General features: G+C 36.8%; 1 protein-coding gene across 1 annotated transcript in view; it reads right to left on the minus strand.

Annotated features, from left to right (window-relative positions):
• The window catches only part of LOC136266938 (uncharacterized), a 69,592-nt gene that overhangs the window by 30,643 nt on the left and 20,532 nt on the right, over positions 1–18,417 (minus strand). The window contains exons 31-58 of the mRNA XM_066061980.1: positions 15,118–15,255; positions 14,857–15,063; positions 13,954–14,124; positions 13,694–13,843; positions 13,442–13,642; positions 13,254–13,391; positions 12,946–13,149; positions 11,227–11,397; positions 11,004–11,177; positions 10,788–10,943; positions 10,526–10,732; positions 10,330–10,467; positions 8,717–8,929; positions 7,680–7,853; positions 7,426–7,566; positions 7,175–7,375; positions 6,986–7,123; positions 6,656–6,871; positions 5,312–6,244; positions 5,079–5,246; positions 4,204–4,398; positions 3,370–3,507; positions 3,108–3,314; positions 2,281–2,451; positions 2,028–2,177; positions 1,775–1,972; positions 707–844; positions 446–652 (exon numbers count right to left, since the gene is read on the minus strand). Coding sequence (XP_065918052.1) covers positions 446–652; positions 707–844; positions 1,775–1,972; positions 2,028–2,177; positions 2,281–2,451; positions 3,108–3,314; positions 3,370–3,507; positions 4,204–4,398; positions 5,079–5,246; positions 5,312–6,244; positions 6,656–6,871; positions 6,986–7,123; positions 7,175–7,375; positions 7,426–7,566; positions 7,680–7,853; positions 8,717–8,929; positions 10,330–10,467; positions 10,526–10,732; positions 10,788–10,943; positions 11,004–11,177; positions 11,227–11,397; positions 12,946–13,149; positions 13,254–13,391; positions 13,442–13,642; positions 13,694–13,843; positions 13,954–14,124; positions 14,857–15,063; positions 15,118–15,255 — 5,643 coding nt within the window. The remainder of the gene's footprint in view (positions 1–445; positions 653–706; positions 845–1,774; positions 1,973–2,027; positions 2,178–2,280; positions 2,452–3,107; positions 3,315–3,369; positions 3,508–4,203; positions 4,399–5,078; positions 5,247–5,311; positions 6,245–6,655; positions 6,872–6,985; positions 7,124–7,174; positions 7,376–7,425; positions 7,567–7,679; positions 7,854–8,716; positions 8,930–10,329; positions 10,468–10,525; positions 10,733–10,787; positions 10,944–11,003; positions 11,178–11,226; positions 11,398–12,945; positions 13,150–13,253; positions 13,392–13,441; positions 13,643–13,693; positions 13,844–13,953; positions 14,125–14,856; positions 15,064–15,117; positions 15,256–18,417) is intronic.

Raw genomic sequence — 18,417 nt, forward strand, 5'->3', positions numbered from 1 at the left:
AGTGGTAAAAAGGCACATCTCAGACCAAAAAAACATTGAACAGTAATGAAGTTAAGCCTTTAACCTTAACAATAGCCGCGTTTTGCTAATCAGTCAGTCAGTCAGTCAGTCAGTCAGTCAGTCAGTCATTCAGTCAGTCAGTCAGTCAGTCAGTCAGTCATTCAGTCAGTCAGTCAGTCAGTCAGTCAATCAGGCAGACAAGCAGCCAGTAGTAGAAAATTACAAAATAATATAGAAACTTGTTGGAAGGGCTCTGAAGATATTTTTGGGCTTGAATATGAATATCCAATACTGCAAAGTGAAAAGTAAGCCTAAGCTTTGTGTGACGTTAGGAAAACCCAAATTTTCATGATCCATACTATACAGTTCTACCATACTGTATGATAACTGTTGATAAAAATAATCTCCTTATGTACATCATTGTGGGCTATTCCTAAATCCATACCATCATCATCCATAATGAATCCAGTAGCTGTAGAGGGATCACCTGGGATCACACTTAACAATTGAAGTGGTATTGAAATTGATAGTGTAAAGTTTTCTGTTGGTTCTGCTATTGGATCATCAGTGATTGGAATATCAGTAAATGATGTGATAGCTCCAGGTAGAAAGGTGACACTCCTCACATTGGAGTCAAAATCTACTCCATTTCCTGTACAACAATGACACTATGAGAACTAACTGACACAGTTTAAGAGAACTTAACCTTCAGCAGTAATTCCAATCATTTCAACTTGAACAGTAAACATTTGATCGATTACTCTATTTAGTTGAAGTCCAATTCTCACTGATCCTGCTCCTTCACTTATACTGTATTCTCTCTCAGTGAAACTGACAGTAACCACTATTACAATAAGAACAATGTGAGTTTGTAAGTTCCAATGCAATGCAATGAGATTTTCATGTAGGACACACAGTGGAATTTCTTTAAACCACCCTACCTATAAATGATACTGTACATTTAACCTCCCAATATAAAGGATAGTTTCTGAGCTCCTATACACCTTTACTAAAATACAATTTAACCTCTGATAAAGGAAGGACAGCCTCTCTTATAACAGTAAAATTTCATCAAAATCAGTTGGCCCTTTATTGTCTATTAAACGGAGGTTCCACAGTAGCTCAAAGATGACACGTGTAATAGGTAGCTACTTTCAATGGAGTGGGATATAACTACTCATTACAGTATTTTAGAATTGCTTTGCTAGTCAAGGTAAAACTGAATGACTCAAACTTAGTCAGCCAGTCAAGAGCTCCACTACTATACAATGTCTACATTAATCAGTGCTCCTTCTGCTTCTGTGGAGCTGCAAGTAAACATGTTTCTTAAAATTGTTAAGATTGACTTTTCTTCACTTGTTAAGATTGGCTTTTCTTCACTTATATTATTTTTTGGATATTAGCAGCTTTATAAAAAAGTATGTCACTCTGCATGGATGTGACTACTAAAATATAATTATGTGACTGCTTTATTAGAGAAAACCATTGTCTATCTGTTTTGAGACAAAAAGAACGTAGAAGAAACAAACTTTCTACTTGTGGTTAAATTTAATACCCAACAAGCACCTCCTCACAATGCAATGGTGTGTCAATTGAGACTTCTATCACCTGTAAACAAAACTCTTAAACACCTACTAGTATTCATACTGTATGCCTTCCTATTGTCATTTAAAGTAGTTGAATGCTAGTGAGAATATATTTAAACATTTTGGTACTACCTAGTATAGTTACTTATTTGTATAAAACAAAGTGTTTTGTAGTATCTCCAACTAACCATCTTCGCTAGTAACGAATACTTGTGCTAAACTTGGCTCTCCTATCACAACTCCATCAATGTCTACAGCTTCTAATACTACATCAAAAGTTTCTTCTCCTTCTAATCTGTCATCATTCATTATTTCAATAGATACAGTAGCTCTAGTTTCTCCAGGATTAACCACAACAGTTACTGTCATGTTATCAAAATCATCAACTAGTTGTTAAAATAAACTACAATAACATCAATGTCCATTAATCTGATACATTACCTGTTGCACTAGGAGGTGACCTCACTTGTGGTCTAGCAATAACAGTGATGGGAACACAACTTGGTTGATCAAGAAGTATTGTAATATTAACAGGACCTTCATCTTCATTTACCATATATCTCATACTGTCATCCACTGTAACTGTAACTCCTGTATTAAAAGGTATTAGTGACAAGTACAGTTAACATGTCACTAAACACACATTTACATACACAACACATAAACACACTCATGTATAAACATCACAACTTACGGATACACTCTGGCGGTGATCCAGACCATGATCCATTAGACTGACAAGTTCTGTTTTCTGATCTACACAATACATATCCTTCATTACAACTGTAAGTTGCAACACTCCCTCCATAGGTGGTGGTGAAATCTACTTCTCCATTGGCTGGCTCCATTAGGTCTCCACAATCAACTAAATTAAAAATACATATATTACAGCCAAGTACCCATGCACACAGTAAACACACATTAAACCTCAATAATGTGAAAAGAGTTAATAAATCTTTCAGGCTCTAACCAAACCCTTCGTGGCAGCAACCAGATTTTTCTGACACAATGTTACAAAACATGTGCAGATCAGAGTCCAATGCCAACTCACCAGTGCTTTTATAGTGCATTTCATAGTACAATGTGTTTATCCTGAAACAGACATGTCCACAGAAATCCCTAATCTGGGAAAACCATATCTTTCATGCACTACTGTGTGTACATAACCCAGTTAAACTTTTCTTGTTAGTATAGAGCTGGTTCAATTATATTTGAGTTTATACAACATTGAGACATCACGTTAGATAGACAGCTCATAGTTTTTCAGACATGTGGTATTATTTAGTCATGTGTGTACACACTCTGATACTGGAATTGAGATAAAGGAAACCAGTGATTGCTCAGTAAGGAGATGATATACACTAATTTCATACAGGCTTTACATCATAATTACCACTAATGGTAAAGTAATATAGTGTACATACAGTGTAATTTGGTAAGGTCAACTGGGAAAATTTAAGAACTATCACAACATGTTCATTGTTAAACATATATACGTGAATGCTACACAACACACTATACCATCATCATCCATAATGAATCCAGTAGCTGTAGAGGGATCACCAGGGATCACACCTAACAATTGAAGTGGTATTGAAATTGATAGTGTAAAGTTTTCTGTTGGTTCTGCTATTGGATCATCAGTGATTGGAATATCAGTAAATGATGTGATGGCTCCAGGTAGAAAGGTGACATTCCTGACATTGGAGTCATAATCCACTCCATTTCCTGTATAATAAAAATATTTTGAATATATGTCACAGTTACAGATCGAGGGTATAACCTTCAGCGGTAATTCCAATTGCTTCAACTTGAACAGTAATTGTTTGGTCAGTGCTTGTATTTAGTTGAAGTCCAATTCTCAATAATCCTGCTCCTTCACTGATATTATATTCTCTCTCGGTGAAACTGACAGTAACCACTAATAAGAATAATAAGAGCAGTTATTACATGCCATGGTATAAATTTACTGCATCAGCATTGAAACCAGGTCACCATCACTGACCCAAATTACCCACTAATCCAGAAAGCAACCTGGATTATTTAAAGTCGAAGAGTGCACTAGCCCTAGCTTTAGGGAACTATTGATTAGTTCTGTGTTATAATCACATGAGTGCATGAAAGTTAAATATTGTAGGCAAGCTTTATTCACTATGCAAAAGTGGGGGTGGCTCCAATTGTAGCATTCTTCTTGCAGTAGTGATACTTCCCAACAGTGATCATTGAAAAGAATTGTTACAAATTATACAAGATTGGTTATCTGTCGTATACTTTTAAAATCTGTCCCGTACAAGCACCAAATGCTCGAAATACTCTAATAGAGCAGTCATGTAGCTTGATTGAAATTGCTCCCATGCTCTACCTCCTTTCTAAATATGCTTGCTAGCAATGATTTGTTTCTGAGGATTACACTTCCGATCATCATTGTCAAACAAGACATTATAATCAATGCATGCGATGCAATACACAAGCTGGGTCATATTTTATAATCCCAGTTGACCAGTAACCAGATAAAACGTGACAAAGATGACTTGACCTGGTTTCAACCCTGTACTGCAAATAAATAACACTTCTTGCATATCCGCACCCAATAGTAAGATACTGTAGAACAACATACCTGGTCTACAAAAAGGCTCAGTATCACTCCAGGTGGCATCATTCTGGCATGTTCTAATGGTATTGCCATCTAGTACAAATCCAGTATTACATGTGTAAGAGCAAGTGTCTCCAGGATTGGGTTGTCCATCATCTCCCAGTGAACAATTAATCATTCCATTGTTAGGGGAATCAATAAGAAGGGGACATGTAATCACTACATGTAGAAACATTACAAAATCATATTTGAAATTGACAAGATTGGTGAGCTAATACCATCAATAAAATTCGGTAAATACAGTGTACTCGAAACTGTAGTAGTACTAAACATTAAGGATTACAAAGGTTTGCATATTCTGCCAAAACTATTGGCAGTAACATACATACATATTTTCTTCATGACTACCTGCAGTACTGATCATGTACAATCAAGCCAAACCATGCCTTCAAAATGATGTGAAATGTTTATAGTTAAAGGAATTTGGTGCTGTCTGACTGACTCACTGACTGACTCAATGGCTAACACTATAGACTTAATTTTTTTTCTCAACGTTTTCTTTTCAAGTGTTTACAATGCACATATAATTCACTGCTGCTATATATATCTATTCGTTTTACAACCTTGCTAGCAAGTAATACGTCTATGGACATAGTGTAGTGCCTCTGCTAGCAAACTCTGAGAGCTTTAAATCAGAGATTCCTCAACATTACAGAATTAGTCCTCCCAACCCACAGCTGATACTTAAAATTGTAATATTAATACTCTGTTGTGTGAATAAGTAACCAATCACATTGTTACTAATATAGTATAATCTGAGTGACAAGCATTGTGTGGTGCACTTGCTGATTTTAAAGGATGTGTTTTTTTTCATTTAACATTTAACACACACAGCTTACATGAACAATCATCAACATCAATACATCTTCCCTCAGAAAACACTTGTCCGACTGGACAGAAACACCCATCAATACAGCCACCAATACAACCAGTATTAACAGTTTGACAAGTTTGAGAACACACTTGACCACACTGTTGATATACCATACCATCTGAACAGTTGCTAGCTACATTATTAAAAAAAAAAAAACATTTATTACAATATGTATAGCATATACTCTGTTACCCTTACGGCATAAGGTAGGAGTTCTCCAGCTAGAAGCAATAACAACATTATTAGCTGCACATTGTGTTGGATAAGTAGATATAGCATCACAGTAGCATTCTTCTCTGTCTTCTTCTGCACAATTGCAGTAGTCAAATACACAAGACTCGATAAGTGCTGTAGGATCTACTACACTATTGCACACTGCAAAGGCACCAGTACGCAAAACACCACATCGTGTTTGGGCTGTTTGCACTAAATCTGTTGGGCATGATGAAGCAAGTTGGGGTGTTTCACAATCTGGTGGATTTTTGATATATTCCCAGCTACTCGCAAAAATATTTTCAGAAGTTGTCATCGAGCCATCAGGGAGGATAAAATCATCACTCGGATCATCATTGTGATTTCCACATAAACCACACAGCATTCCTTGCCATCTGTCAGAAACAGTGATGCGTATTCGGCGCCTTGCATCATAAAATATTCCCACTGGGAATCTCATTGAAAGCATTACAAATGTCTGGCCACCTGTCCTCGACACTTCCACACCATCAGAACTATAGACTGGACCATCCCCAATATTGGGCTGCAGCATGCCATCAATAAAGATTCTTTTTCTTTGCAACAGGATTTCTACTTTACCCGGAATAATTATTCTTGTTGAAGTTGATTCTGAAGCCAATGGATTTCTTCTTACAGGAGTATTTATACCAATAATTATGAAGTCATTACCATCACATGGTTGAGAAAGAATATATTCACAAGTTCCCTGAAAATCAAATTGGCGTGCATCGTATGTTGTATAATGGGGATCCCCATATGCAGTACAAGTTGAGCCACTGAGGGGACAGTCTTGATATCTACAGTTTACATCACTTCCTTCACAAATACACCTTGCAGTACAATTAGGTTGAAATATATCTCCATTTTGATATTCAATTCCATTGGACAAACAAACCTCTAATAGAAATACAAAAATACTGAGTCACAAATAGAAACTAGACTGTATCCATACATCTCATGAATGTATATCAAGACATGTGACAGTGTGTCATGCAGCCAAGGAAATGTGTGACAGACAAGTAAGGAGCAAAAGCGTAATTATCACTTCTCATTAATTTATGGAACAATTTACTGTCAATACAGCCACAACCAATGACTGTACCTTTATAGAATTTACCACTTATTTAACCTTGGCTTTATAGAAAGATGCAATTATAAGGAACAGCATGGTGCTTTACTGTGACCAAGTTTCACATTACCACAATAGGCACAGGACAAATGGGATTAATTCATTGTTGGAAAACCATGTCTCTTTGCAAACAGTGTAACCGTTTTGTAATTGACTTACATAACACATACTGTTCATACCTTCATCATCATCAATAATAAATCCAGTTGCCACTGCGGGTTCACCAATAATCACTCCCATATTTGATAATTGTGGATCAAGTTCAATTGCCAAACTAAAGTTTTCCAATGGTTCATTGATGTCATCATCAATTATAGGAATGATCACATTTCGTCCCATTGTTCTACGTCGAAACTCAACTTCTACAGTTGATGAATTAAAGTCTGTTCCACTTCCTGTGAACACACAAACAGCAAACATAAGTTTCAAGCATTACATGCTAGAGCAGTAAAGGGATGTACACATAGTTAAGCTAAACACAAAATCTAACTAAATCACTTCTTACGTACCTTCAGCTGAAATTCCCATCAGCACAATTCTTACAGTAATTGATTGCTGTAGTCTTCTACTTAGCCGAACACCAACTCTCATTATGCCCTCTCCTTCATTAGCTGTATATTGTGCTTGTGCAAACCGTACAGTAACCGCTAAAATGTATTGCAATTAATGCATTCCATTTTATAAAATTCATGGCTTACTATCGTCACTTAGAATAACCACTTCTGCTGTGTCTGATTGGCCTACTACTGCTCCTTCACTGTTCTGATCAATGCTTAGCACTACACGAAATGTCTCTGGTACCTCTAATCTATTATCATTGACAATTGGAATTGATACAGTAGCCCTAGTTTCTCCAGGATTAACCACAACAACTACTCGTCTAGTGTTAAAATCAGACTCTACAACAATAAGTAATGTCTTAATAGAATAATTATCCATATCATCCTACTTTTTGCATTAGTTGCTTGTGGTCTAGCAATAACAGTGATGGGAACACAACTTGGTTGGTCAAGAAGTATTGCAATATTAACAGGACCTTCATCTTCATTTACCATATATCTCATACTGTCATCCACTGTAACTGTAACTCCTGTATTAAAAGGTATTAGTGACAAGTATATGTTAACATGTCACTAAACACACATTTACAATACACAACACATAAACACACACACACACTCATGTATAAACATCACAACTTACTGATACACTCTGGTGGTGATCCAGACCATGATCCATTAGACTGACAAGTTCTGTTTTCTGATCCACACAATACATATCCTTCATTACAACTGTAAGTTGCAACACTCCCTCCATAGGTGGTGGTGAAATCTACTTCTCCACTAGTAACATTCATCAGATCTCCACAATCAACTACTATACAAATATATTTTTATCAATGGAACAAATAACACTGATATGTAACCAAACAATTTGTTTACCATCAAGTAAAACAAAACTACATAGATATACATACATGATTTAATTTACTGTAACCAGTTATTTATCTAAAGAACAAGAAGTAGCTTTTACAATTTTGATATGCTCTCTCGTGTATCTCAAGTGTTCACATTGAGATGGGTGCAACACAGTAGGGTTAGGTTGAGTTCAAAAAGGACAAGAATGGTAAAGGTGAGGCAGACATGCCTCTAAAAGAACACATACTATTGACTTTTGCTTTTATAAGACTTCCAAAGTCATGACTCTCAAGTCCCTATTAGAGCTAGTCAAAGACAAGCAGTAGTGAATTTTTATAAGAGAGCAAACTATTTGTGTGGAAATTGCTAGTCAGATAGCATAGCCATGTAATTTTCTGGGATGCCTGTTTTTGTGACACACAAGGCCAGTTTCCTATAGAAAATGGTGAAACTCACTGTCTTGATGTTTTAATAATGGTCAGGGGTGCATTATTTTAAAACCGAGTGGAATTAACATAACTGCAGCCATTTTTTTTGGTGCCACCTTTGATATCACACCTTTTTTTCACTCAGGCTTTTAAAGGCTGCATCCTTTCTTTACAGCTTGCTGTTTTTGCATGGATTAAAATAACATGTAGATCAAAGATAGGTATTTGCTATTACAGTTCAACTGTGGAAAGAATTTTGTTGTTAGCTTTGCAGTAGTTGCAACTATTGAGGGCATTAATGTAGAGACTATATTGAGCCCAATTGCCTTGCAAGCTAAAACACAAAAAGTCTTTTACATGTATCAATAACATTACTTATACAGCTGCATCTTACTATCATCATCATTAATGATAACTGTTGCCTGTGATGGATTGCCTCTTTCTACTCCTAAGCGCACAGTGGCCCTGCTAAGCTGAATTATGAGTGTAAAGTTCTCCTGTGATTCCACTATTGAATCATCAACAATAGAAATGTTCAATGTTTTTATGGTGTCAGCAGGTCCAAAGATGACTGTGCGTCTGACAGAATCAAAGTCCACCATATTACCTGAAAAAAATATACCACAGTTGTTTGTGACCATGCATCACTAAAAAATGAAATGGTAATTTTTGAATAACCCCTCTATGGTAATTTTAAAACTAAAGTAGGGATCCAAACGATAAAAAGTAGTGAAAAAAGAGATGAATAACAGTATTACAGCATAGCTCTGTGAGAAAATCCCTACATTGGCATATCATAAAAGTTTTGGTCGATATGCCAAAGTAAGGATTTTCCTACCGAGCTATGCTGTAAGACCATCATTCATGTCTAGCTCACTACTGTTTCATCACCTGAACTAATTTTCAGTTTAATTGATTTTTTGTTATAACATACAGCTATACACCTGTGACTGCTGTATTAGAGTATCAGTCAGCCTTACATCTACCAGGGGACAAGTCACTATTTTATATTTTCACTGTGCTAGCATTATGAACACAGTTAGAACAATAATAACGACAGTGGCATAGTTATAGCCAGTCATAACTGGGTACACATGGGCAGGTATACCTGGGCATAGCTACACCTGAGCATATTTAAAGCGCTTACGCTTGGAAGATACCTGTAGCTTCATGATAGGTTCAAAACCATGCTGGTTAATGATCTTGGTTGATTAATAATTGGTTATCATAATATCATAATCTAGTAAGTAAATTGTTAAGAGGTGTGGTCTCCATGCTCGATCATTATTAATCAACCAAGATCATTAATGGGCATGGTTTTGAACCTATCATGAAGCTACAGGTATCTACCAAGAGTAAGCACTTTAAATAAGTTTGTGGCATCTATAAATATGCTGCTCAAGGAAAGTGTTGATAGGGAAAATTGATGCCTCAATATGGTTTCATCGAGTGAAGAAGACGATTACCAGCCTGACTGAAGATTAAAGGAAAAACAAGGTGCAGAGGGCACACACTCATCAGTACCCCCAAAAAAGCACATGCCACTGGTGAGTTTGTTAAAATGGTGCCCATGCACTGCTTCGTTTTACTCCAGCCTTGCGACTGTGTTCAGACAGGCAGGTAGGCAGGTAAGCAGGCTGGCAGATAGTTTCGTTTTATTTTTTTAATCCCATACCTGGTTGTTTGTGTTTTCTTGTTTTTAATGCTGAATTGATGTTAGATGGACCTATAAAGATGATTTTCATTGCATAAGATGTTTCTAGGATGGCTTAAAGGTAGTGTTTTAGAAGTTACACATCACTTTTGGGGGGATCCCCACTTTTAAACAGTACTACTGTACTGCTTGATAGTTGTATAACGATTTCTGTTGTTTCAGCACTGATTATAGCAAAGTGATCAATAATTTTTCCAAACACTTGTACTTTTACTACGTCATTCCATACAACTCATTAGCCAAACTTAAAACAATGTTAAATATACATGTTATATTTTCCTATGATAGTAAACCTTGAGCTGTGTCAGGCACAGGACGAACTCCTACTGTTACATCCACTCCAGCAGGTCTGCCTAACTGCAGTCCAACCATCACTGATTGTTCATTTTCATCTACATTGTATTGCTGCTGGGTAAATCTGACTGTTAACACTATATGAGAAACAAAATTTCAAGCACAAGTTTCGATCGGTACATCTATACAACTTACTATCACTATCCACAATTGTCACTTCAGCTCTTTGAATTGAACCAAGTGTGACACCTGTACTAGTATCAGCAGTAATACCATCTAATCTAACATCAAATAATTCTGTTTGTTCCAAGTTCATATCATTGAAAATTTCAATAAACACACTGTGTTCAGTGTCACCAGGACTAATTTGAGCAACAACTCTACTGATGTTAAAATCCTCCACTATAAAAAGCAAGAGAAATGAGTACACAAGCTACACACACAATTCCATGTTTACTTGATGCAACAATGGAAGAGTCACCATCACGAATCACTGGTTGGACTATAACATTGATGGGTAAACAACTGGGTTGGTCGAGTAATAATTTTATTTCAACTGCTCCAGCATCTTCATTTACTGTGTAAGTGGTGTCCTCAAATGTTACTGTAAGTTCTGTTAGTGGGTAAATCAGTGATGAATTCTTTATTATGTATATACAACAGTGTAACTTACTGATACACTCTGGTAATGTTCCTGACCATGATCCATCTGATTGACATGTTCTGTTCTCTGATCCACACAGTAAAAACCCATCATTGCATACATGTTCAGCTACAGATCCAAATGTTGTGCTTGTAACATCAGTGTTTCCATTTTGTGGTGTTCCAAGTGGTCCACAATTTACAACTGATTATTAACCAACAATGAACATCTCAATCCAAATTCACTAGCTTACTTTCACATGTAGGAACAGACTCTGACCAGGTACTATTGCTCTGACATATACGCTGTGTTACACCACTAAGATCATACCCCTCATTACAGGAATAATCTGCTACATTTCCTTCGGTAGTATCTGTAAACCTGACATCACCATTGGCTGGAATTTCTGGGTCTCCACAGTTTACTAAAGAAATATATAATTGTGTGAATTATCACAGCAGTCAACAAATGAAATGGACAATTTATAAGAAACATTGGGTGACTGCTCTACTAGAGTATTATGTTTCGTGTTTCAGTGGAACCTGTCTTAGTGGCTACCTCTATAGAAGGCCACTTCTCTATAAGGGCCAAATATAAATTCTCCAAATGAAAGTTTACATAACCCCATGTAGTACAGTCAACACTAACACCAATACTTGTATATCTATAGTCATCTGGTAGCACTGTTTTGTTAGTACATGTAATAGTTGTAACATGGGCATGAGGGCTTTGTGGCCCTGAGGCTGTCGAGCATACATATCAAGATACAAATCAGGCAAAAGCCCAAATTCCCTGTGCTACAGCTAATACCATATGGAGAGAAACTATGGAGGAAAAATTTGGCGAATCAAGCAAAATATTATTATTGGCAAAATAAAATTTGGCGAATTGTTAGCAAAGCGTGTGCCCTATTTAATTCATTAGATTAATAATTGCTGTGTCTGAAGCGAGAACTAGGAGTGCCATGCCTCTTCAGTGCCTGGAGTCAGCTATCAACTAAAAGGTAATACTATATAGACAGTAGATCAACACCCCCAGGAATAGTGAATATCGTACTTAATATGGTAGGACTTGCTACTTGTCATGCCCGTTTCGAGGTGAGGTTTGAGGATATCACGTGTACAGTAGCTAGCTACCTAGTGAGGTAATCGAGGCAGGCTTGGCTCTTGTGTGATGCCTGGCCCAATAGCCCCAGGTCGAGTAGAAAATCGATTAGTTCGAGGCTTGGTTTGCTATTTTCTTCACCAGCAAAATATTTGGATGGGGAAAATTTGGCGAATTCATGGTCATTCACCAAATTCACCAAATTTAATGGTGCCAAAGTTTTCCTACATATGGTATGTAACACTTCTGATTTGTAGCAGGTTAATAGCCTGCACTGGGTGATCAATCACCCAAGCTAATATGATCCAAGCCAATATGAGTACAGCTACTGGATATACACTTGAAAAACTTGATTATGGGTTATGCATTATGGTTATGTATGGATTTGACAAACCCTAGAGATATCACAAAAAAAGGATTTTGGTTACATGAGTTTAATGTTATAATCAGTGTTATTGAATCATTTATGGCATAACTACAGAGTGTACTAAAGGCCTAGATGGGTAAGCTTGCTATTTTGTGTTATCAGTAATGTGGGTGTGATCCATATTTGAAAACGTGTATGAATAAGCTATAGCATAGTTCATACTTTAAGCCCAACATTTATCAACTCGTAGGAAAGCAAAGACGACAAAGAATTTTCCATCTCAGTAGTTTTCATGGTCAAATCCAAGTCGGGCATACTAAATATGTGAATAATCATCAATCTCCACAATCAATTTTGACCTTAATATTTATATAATCGGCTGGCCAGGTCACAGTCAGATGTAGCCTGGGTAAGTCGCTAACAGGGCTATGTTGCAAATGTAGCCCGGTCAGCTCTTTGATCTGAGACGTGAAAGTGTTACATGGATATATCTCACCATACCATCATTATCAATGATTAAAGCAGTTGCTGTTGCTGGATCACCAATCACAATACCGATATCCATGTTCACTTGTAGGGATAGTGAGAAGTTTTCTGTGGGTTCAGTGATATCATCATCGATTATTTGAATGTTGGTAAATCTTGTAGTGCTTCCGCGTGGAATAGTAATACTCCTGTTTCTTGAATCAAAATCTATTCCATTTCCTAAGAGAAAACATCAAAGTATAACTTTACTTCTAATTATACAACTAGTCTCTGGCTTTGCTCTAATATTTACACATGACCAATAACAAATGCTCCTTACATACCATCAGCAGATATTCCAGTCATTGTAACTACTACAGTAATTCTTTGCTGCAATTGTCTACTCAACTGTACTCCTACTCTAATCAATCCTGCATCCTCTCTTGCACTATATTCTCTTTCAGTAAATGTTACAGTGACCACTATGGAATAACATACAGTAAAAGTTATTACATTGTTAACAAAGACTTACTGTCTTCACTTAAGATAACAACTTCTGTCATGTTAGGCTGTCCTGTAATTGCTCCATTGCTATCCATTCCAATGCTTAGTGCTACATCGAAAAATTTCAAGGTCTCTAATCTATTATTGTTTGTTATTGTGATTGATGCCATAGCTCTAGTTACTCCAGGATTGATCATGACAGTCACTGGACTAACATCAAAATCACCCTCTGTAAAGATATTGAACTATCACATTGATAACACCTAATGATTTGCTATACCTGTTGCACTAGGAGGTGATCTCACTTGTGGTCTAGCAATAACAGTGACCGGAACACAACTTGGTTGATCAAGAAGTATTGTAATATTAACAGGACCTTCATCTTCATTTACCATATATCTCATACTGTCATCCACTGTAACTGTAACTCCTGTATTAAAAGGTATTAGTGACAAGTACATGTTAACATCTCACTAAACACACATTTACATACACAACACATAAACACACACACACTCATCTATAAACATCACAACTTACTGATACACTCTGGTGGTGATCCAGACCATGATCCATTAGACTGACAAGTTCTGTTTTCTGGTCCACACAATACATATCCTTCATTACAACTGTAAGTTGCAACACTCCCTCCATAGGTAGTGGTGAAATCTACTTCTCCATTAGTAACATCCATCAGATCTCCACAATCAACTAAAACAATCAATACAAAGTAAAGCATGTGTGCACACAACAAATATTCTTGACTTTAGGAATCACAGATAACTTAGCAATTATTGTGAACTCGCTAAGGTAACTGCTATAGTACTAATATCATGCATACCATCTCTAGTTAGCAAACACAGTGCGGTACTTGAATACCAAAATATAAATAGCAGGAGGAGCAAAATACTATGTAAGAACAAAGACAAAACTTGTACACTTGACTACTTGCTAACCATGTGAATATGAAGATACCTTGTGCCAAGAATTAAGCGCTTAAACTGATGCCACAGAATAATTTCAGGAATAATAGATATTGTAGAATCAGGAATAATTACAAAAATAGCTTAAATAAAATTTGATTTCACTTTCAACATAATAAATTTTTTTTGGAGTAACCTCTTAGACTTTCAGACTCTGCAGCATAAAAGACTGAGATACTCTAATATAACACTCACCTACCCTAATAAAGCAATCACTCAAATGTAAGGTGGCTATTCTCTCAAGCCACAATTTATGTTTGCTGGTATAATAGCCTTTACAGTTGCAGAAGAAAACAATTGTCTTTAGCTGTATTTTATGGATCACTCTAGTAAATTTTAGGGAATAGTTTCAGGAATAATAGGTAAAAAAATAGATTGCAAAGAATAATAAGGAGACTTAAAAGCATATTCCGCGGGTCCATAATTAATAAACATATATTGTCACAGAAACACACCATACCATCATCATCCATAATGAATCCAGTAGCTGTAGAGGGATCACCTGGGATCACACCTATCAATTGAAGTGGTATTGAAATTGATAGTGTAAAGTTTTCTGTTGGTTCTGCTATTGGATCATCAGTGATAGGAATATCAGTAAATGATGTGATGGCTCCAGGTAGAAAGATGACACTCCTCACATTGGAGTCAAAATCTACTCCATTTCCTGTACAACAATGACACTATGAGAATTAACTGACAGAACAAAAGAGATTTTAACCTTCAGCAGTAATTCCAATCATTTCAACTTGAACAGTAATTATTTGATCAATTACTCTATTTAGGTGAAGTCCAATTCTCACTGATCCTGCTCCTTCACTTATACTGTATTCTCTCTCAGTGAAACTCACAACAACCACTACCACAATAAGAACAACGTTCACATAGATATGTATAATAAAAAAGTAACTACATACTGTAAGCTGCAAAAAATGGCATTCAAAACTAATATGGAAAAGATGTGATATCAATGGTAATGGCCAAGAATGTTCTGCTGTAATTTGTAATGTAATGTTTACAAATCCAAAACAACAAGACACATGGTAGCGTGTTATGCGGCCAAGAAAGCCGGCGCACCACACCATGTATTGAAAATTTGTATGTACATAGGCTGGTCATCATAGCAGAATATAGTTACAGAGTTACAAAGGAGAAATTAATAGTTTACATCCACCTATTAAAATATCCTACATAGAGTATTCTATGTGTGTTCTATTAGACGTCCTCAAAATATATACGCTCTATAAGAGTATTACAATATTAATTCGATAAACATGCAATACAATACAATTAGACTATGGCATGCATGGTATGCTTTGAAGTTTAGTCGTTAATGAGGTATTTAAAATCCAACAGATACCTGTGGGTAGGTATCTAAACTGGTTAGATACCCGTGACAAAATTTTTTCACATGCGTCACGTGTTTTGCTGGATTCCAGTCATAACAGCCACCAGAAATCATCACTAGAGTGTAAAGAAAGCATCACTGGATATCTAGGAAGCCTACTAGTGAGTTATTTTGCACTAGTTCAATCAGGAAGCTGCCAATATTGGCAGTGACCAGAGCTGTACAAGCCATGGTCTAAATCGGTTATTGCCCAAATCCACGGTATCTTTGCCCTCGGTGATAATTGTGCCATTCCTCAGGTCTCTAAAATAGCAAGATACCTGGATTTGTGTAATAACCTATACTTATTACTTCTGTCATCATTGTGTCTGTATAGATAAGAATAAGCATGGCGGTAAAAATAACCCCCTAACCCAGCTATATATGTAGGCTTTGGGCTTTATAAATAGTACAAAAAGAAGTGAAATCCACACAAATACAGCCATGCTGTGAAAAGGGGTGCGGTCTGGAAATTAAAGGTGGCAACCAAGAAATGAATGTAGTAATTTTAATGCTTATAAATGTTAATAACATCTCCTTACATTGACTGCACTGTTACAGTTTCTTGATCATACACTTTTCATACATTATTTTTGGCTTCTACAATATAACTGGATGTTGATTTCTTCTAACCACATCAAGACACACGGTAGTGTGTCGTGCGGCCCAAGAAGCCGGCGCGCCACACCCGTGAGTATATTGACAGGAAGAACGAAAACGTCATTTTCACACCTTTGTATCTCGGTGATCACTTATCTGATTGGAACCATATTTGCTACACAGTTGCCCGCCAGCCAAGGGAGTCTACATTCCAAATTTGAAGGAAATCGCTCCAGCCATTTCCGAGATACGAGCTGCCAAAGTTTCGTTTTTTTTCTTCGTTTTTTTTTTTTTCTTCTTCTTCGTCTTTTCGCACACTTGCAAAAATTGCTATAACAAGCAAACGCATACTCCGATCGCCTTGCAATTTGGCACACAGAAAGGGAGTCCAAAGGCGAATCCTAGCATCAAATTTGGTACAAATCCGATGAATGGTTCAGGAGTTATGACCGATTATTCGCGTAAAACAAGATCGATTTGTTGTCACGCCTACAGGGCAAACCGCTTCATGGAATGAGTTGAAAATTGCTATGTAGATGGAGTAACCATCGTAGGAGTGCCTTTTGGTGGTTTGAAAGAAATCGAGATAAAGACCACGGAGATATGACACAAAACCCAACCTGTGTCACAATTACGCGATCGATTTTTATGAATAAAAAAGTATTAGTTTTCACGCCTACTAGGCAAACCGCTTAGAGCAATGAGCTGAAAATCGGTGTATAGCTGGAATAATCTTCATAGAAAGTCCTTGCAGTAGTACAGAAGAATCGGATTACAAACCACTGAGTTATGATTCGAAAGCCAACTCCGTGTAGCAAATGCGAGATCGAGATACTCTAATAGAACAGTCACCCTAATAGAGCATTCGGCTAATTTATTTACTCCATTATAGAATTTTATTACATCACAAGTTATTCTGTACGGAGTTCAGCTGCAAACAGTTAATCTTATAGACAGTTCAGCAAGAAGACAGTCACCATGTGGAGAGTTAAGCAAATATACCACTATAGAGATTCAGAACATTACAAGTCACACTGAAGAAAGTTCAGCTATAAACAAGTCATGCACTGTGTAGAGAATTCAGCTACAATTAAGTCACTCTCTATAGAATTCAGTTACACAGAATTCTGCTACACACAAGTCACTGTGGAGAGAGTTCAGCTACAAATAAATTACCCTTTAGAGTGATCAGCTACAAACAAAACACTTTGCAGGGTGTTCAACTGCAACAAATCAATTACCTTTAGAGCGATCAGCAATGAACAAATCAACACAAATCTACCTGTAGAGAGATCAGCTAGAAACAAATCACCCTGAAGAGAGTTCAGCTACAATCAATCACCCTGTAGAGAGTTCAGCTAAAACAAATCAACCTGCAGAGAGATCAGCTACAAACAAATCACCATATAGAGAGTTCAGCTACAAACAGATTACCTGTAGAGAGATCGGCTACAAACAAATCAACCTGCAGAGAGATCATCTATATACACACAAATCAACTTGTAGACAGATCAGCTACAAACAAATCACCCTGTAGAGAGATCAGCTAGAAACTACACACAATGTAAGGAGTTCAGCTACAAACAAATCACCCTGTAGAGAGATCAGCTGCAAACTAGACACAAAGTAAGGAGTTCAGTTACAAGCAAATTACCCTGTAGAGAGTTCATCTACAAACAAATCAACCTGTAGAGCAATCAGCTAGAAACAAATCACCCTGAAGAGAGGTCAGCTACAAAAAATCACCCTGTAGAGAGATCAGCTATCACCCTGAAGAGAGGTCAGCTACAAAAAAATCACCCTGTAGAGAGATCAGCTACAAACAAATTGCCCTGTAAAGAGATCGGCTACAAACAAATCAACCTGCAGAGAGATCAGCTACACACAAATCAACATGTAGAGAGTTCAGCTACAAACAAATTACCCTGTAGAGAGACCTGTAGAGAGATCGGCTACAAACAAATCAGCCTGTAGAGAGTTCAGCTAAAACAAATCAACCTGCACAGAGATCAACTACAAACAAATCACCTTATA

This window comes from Dysidea avara, chromosome 9 (assembly GCF_963678975.1).
Source record: "Dysidea avara chromosome 9, odDysAvar1.4, whole genome shotgun sequence".
Taxonomy (NCBI): Eukaryota; Metazoa; Porifera; class Demospongiae; order Dictyoceratida; family Dysideidae; genus Dysidea; species Dysidea avara.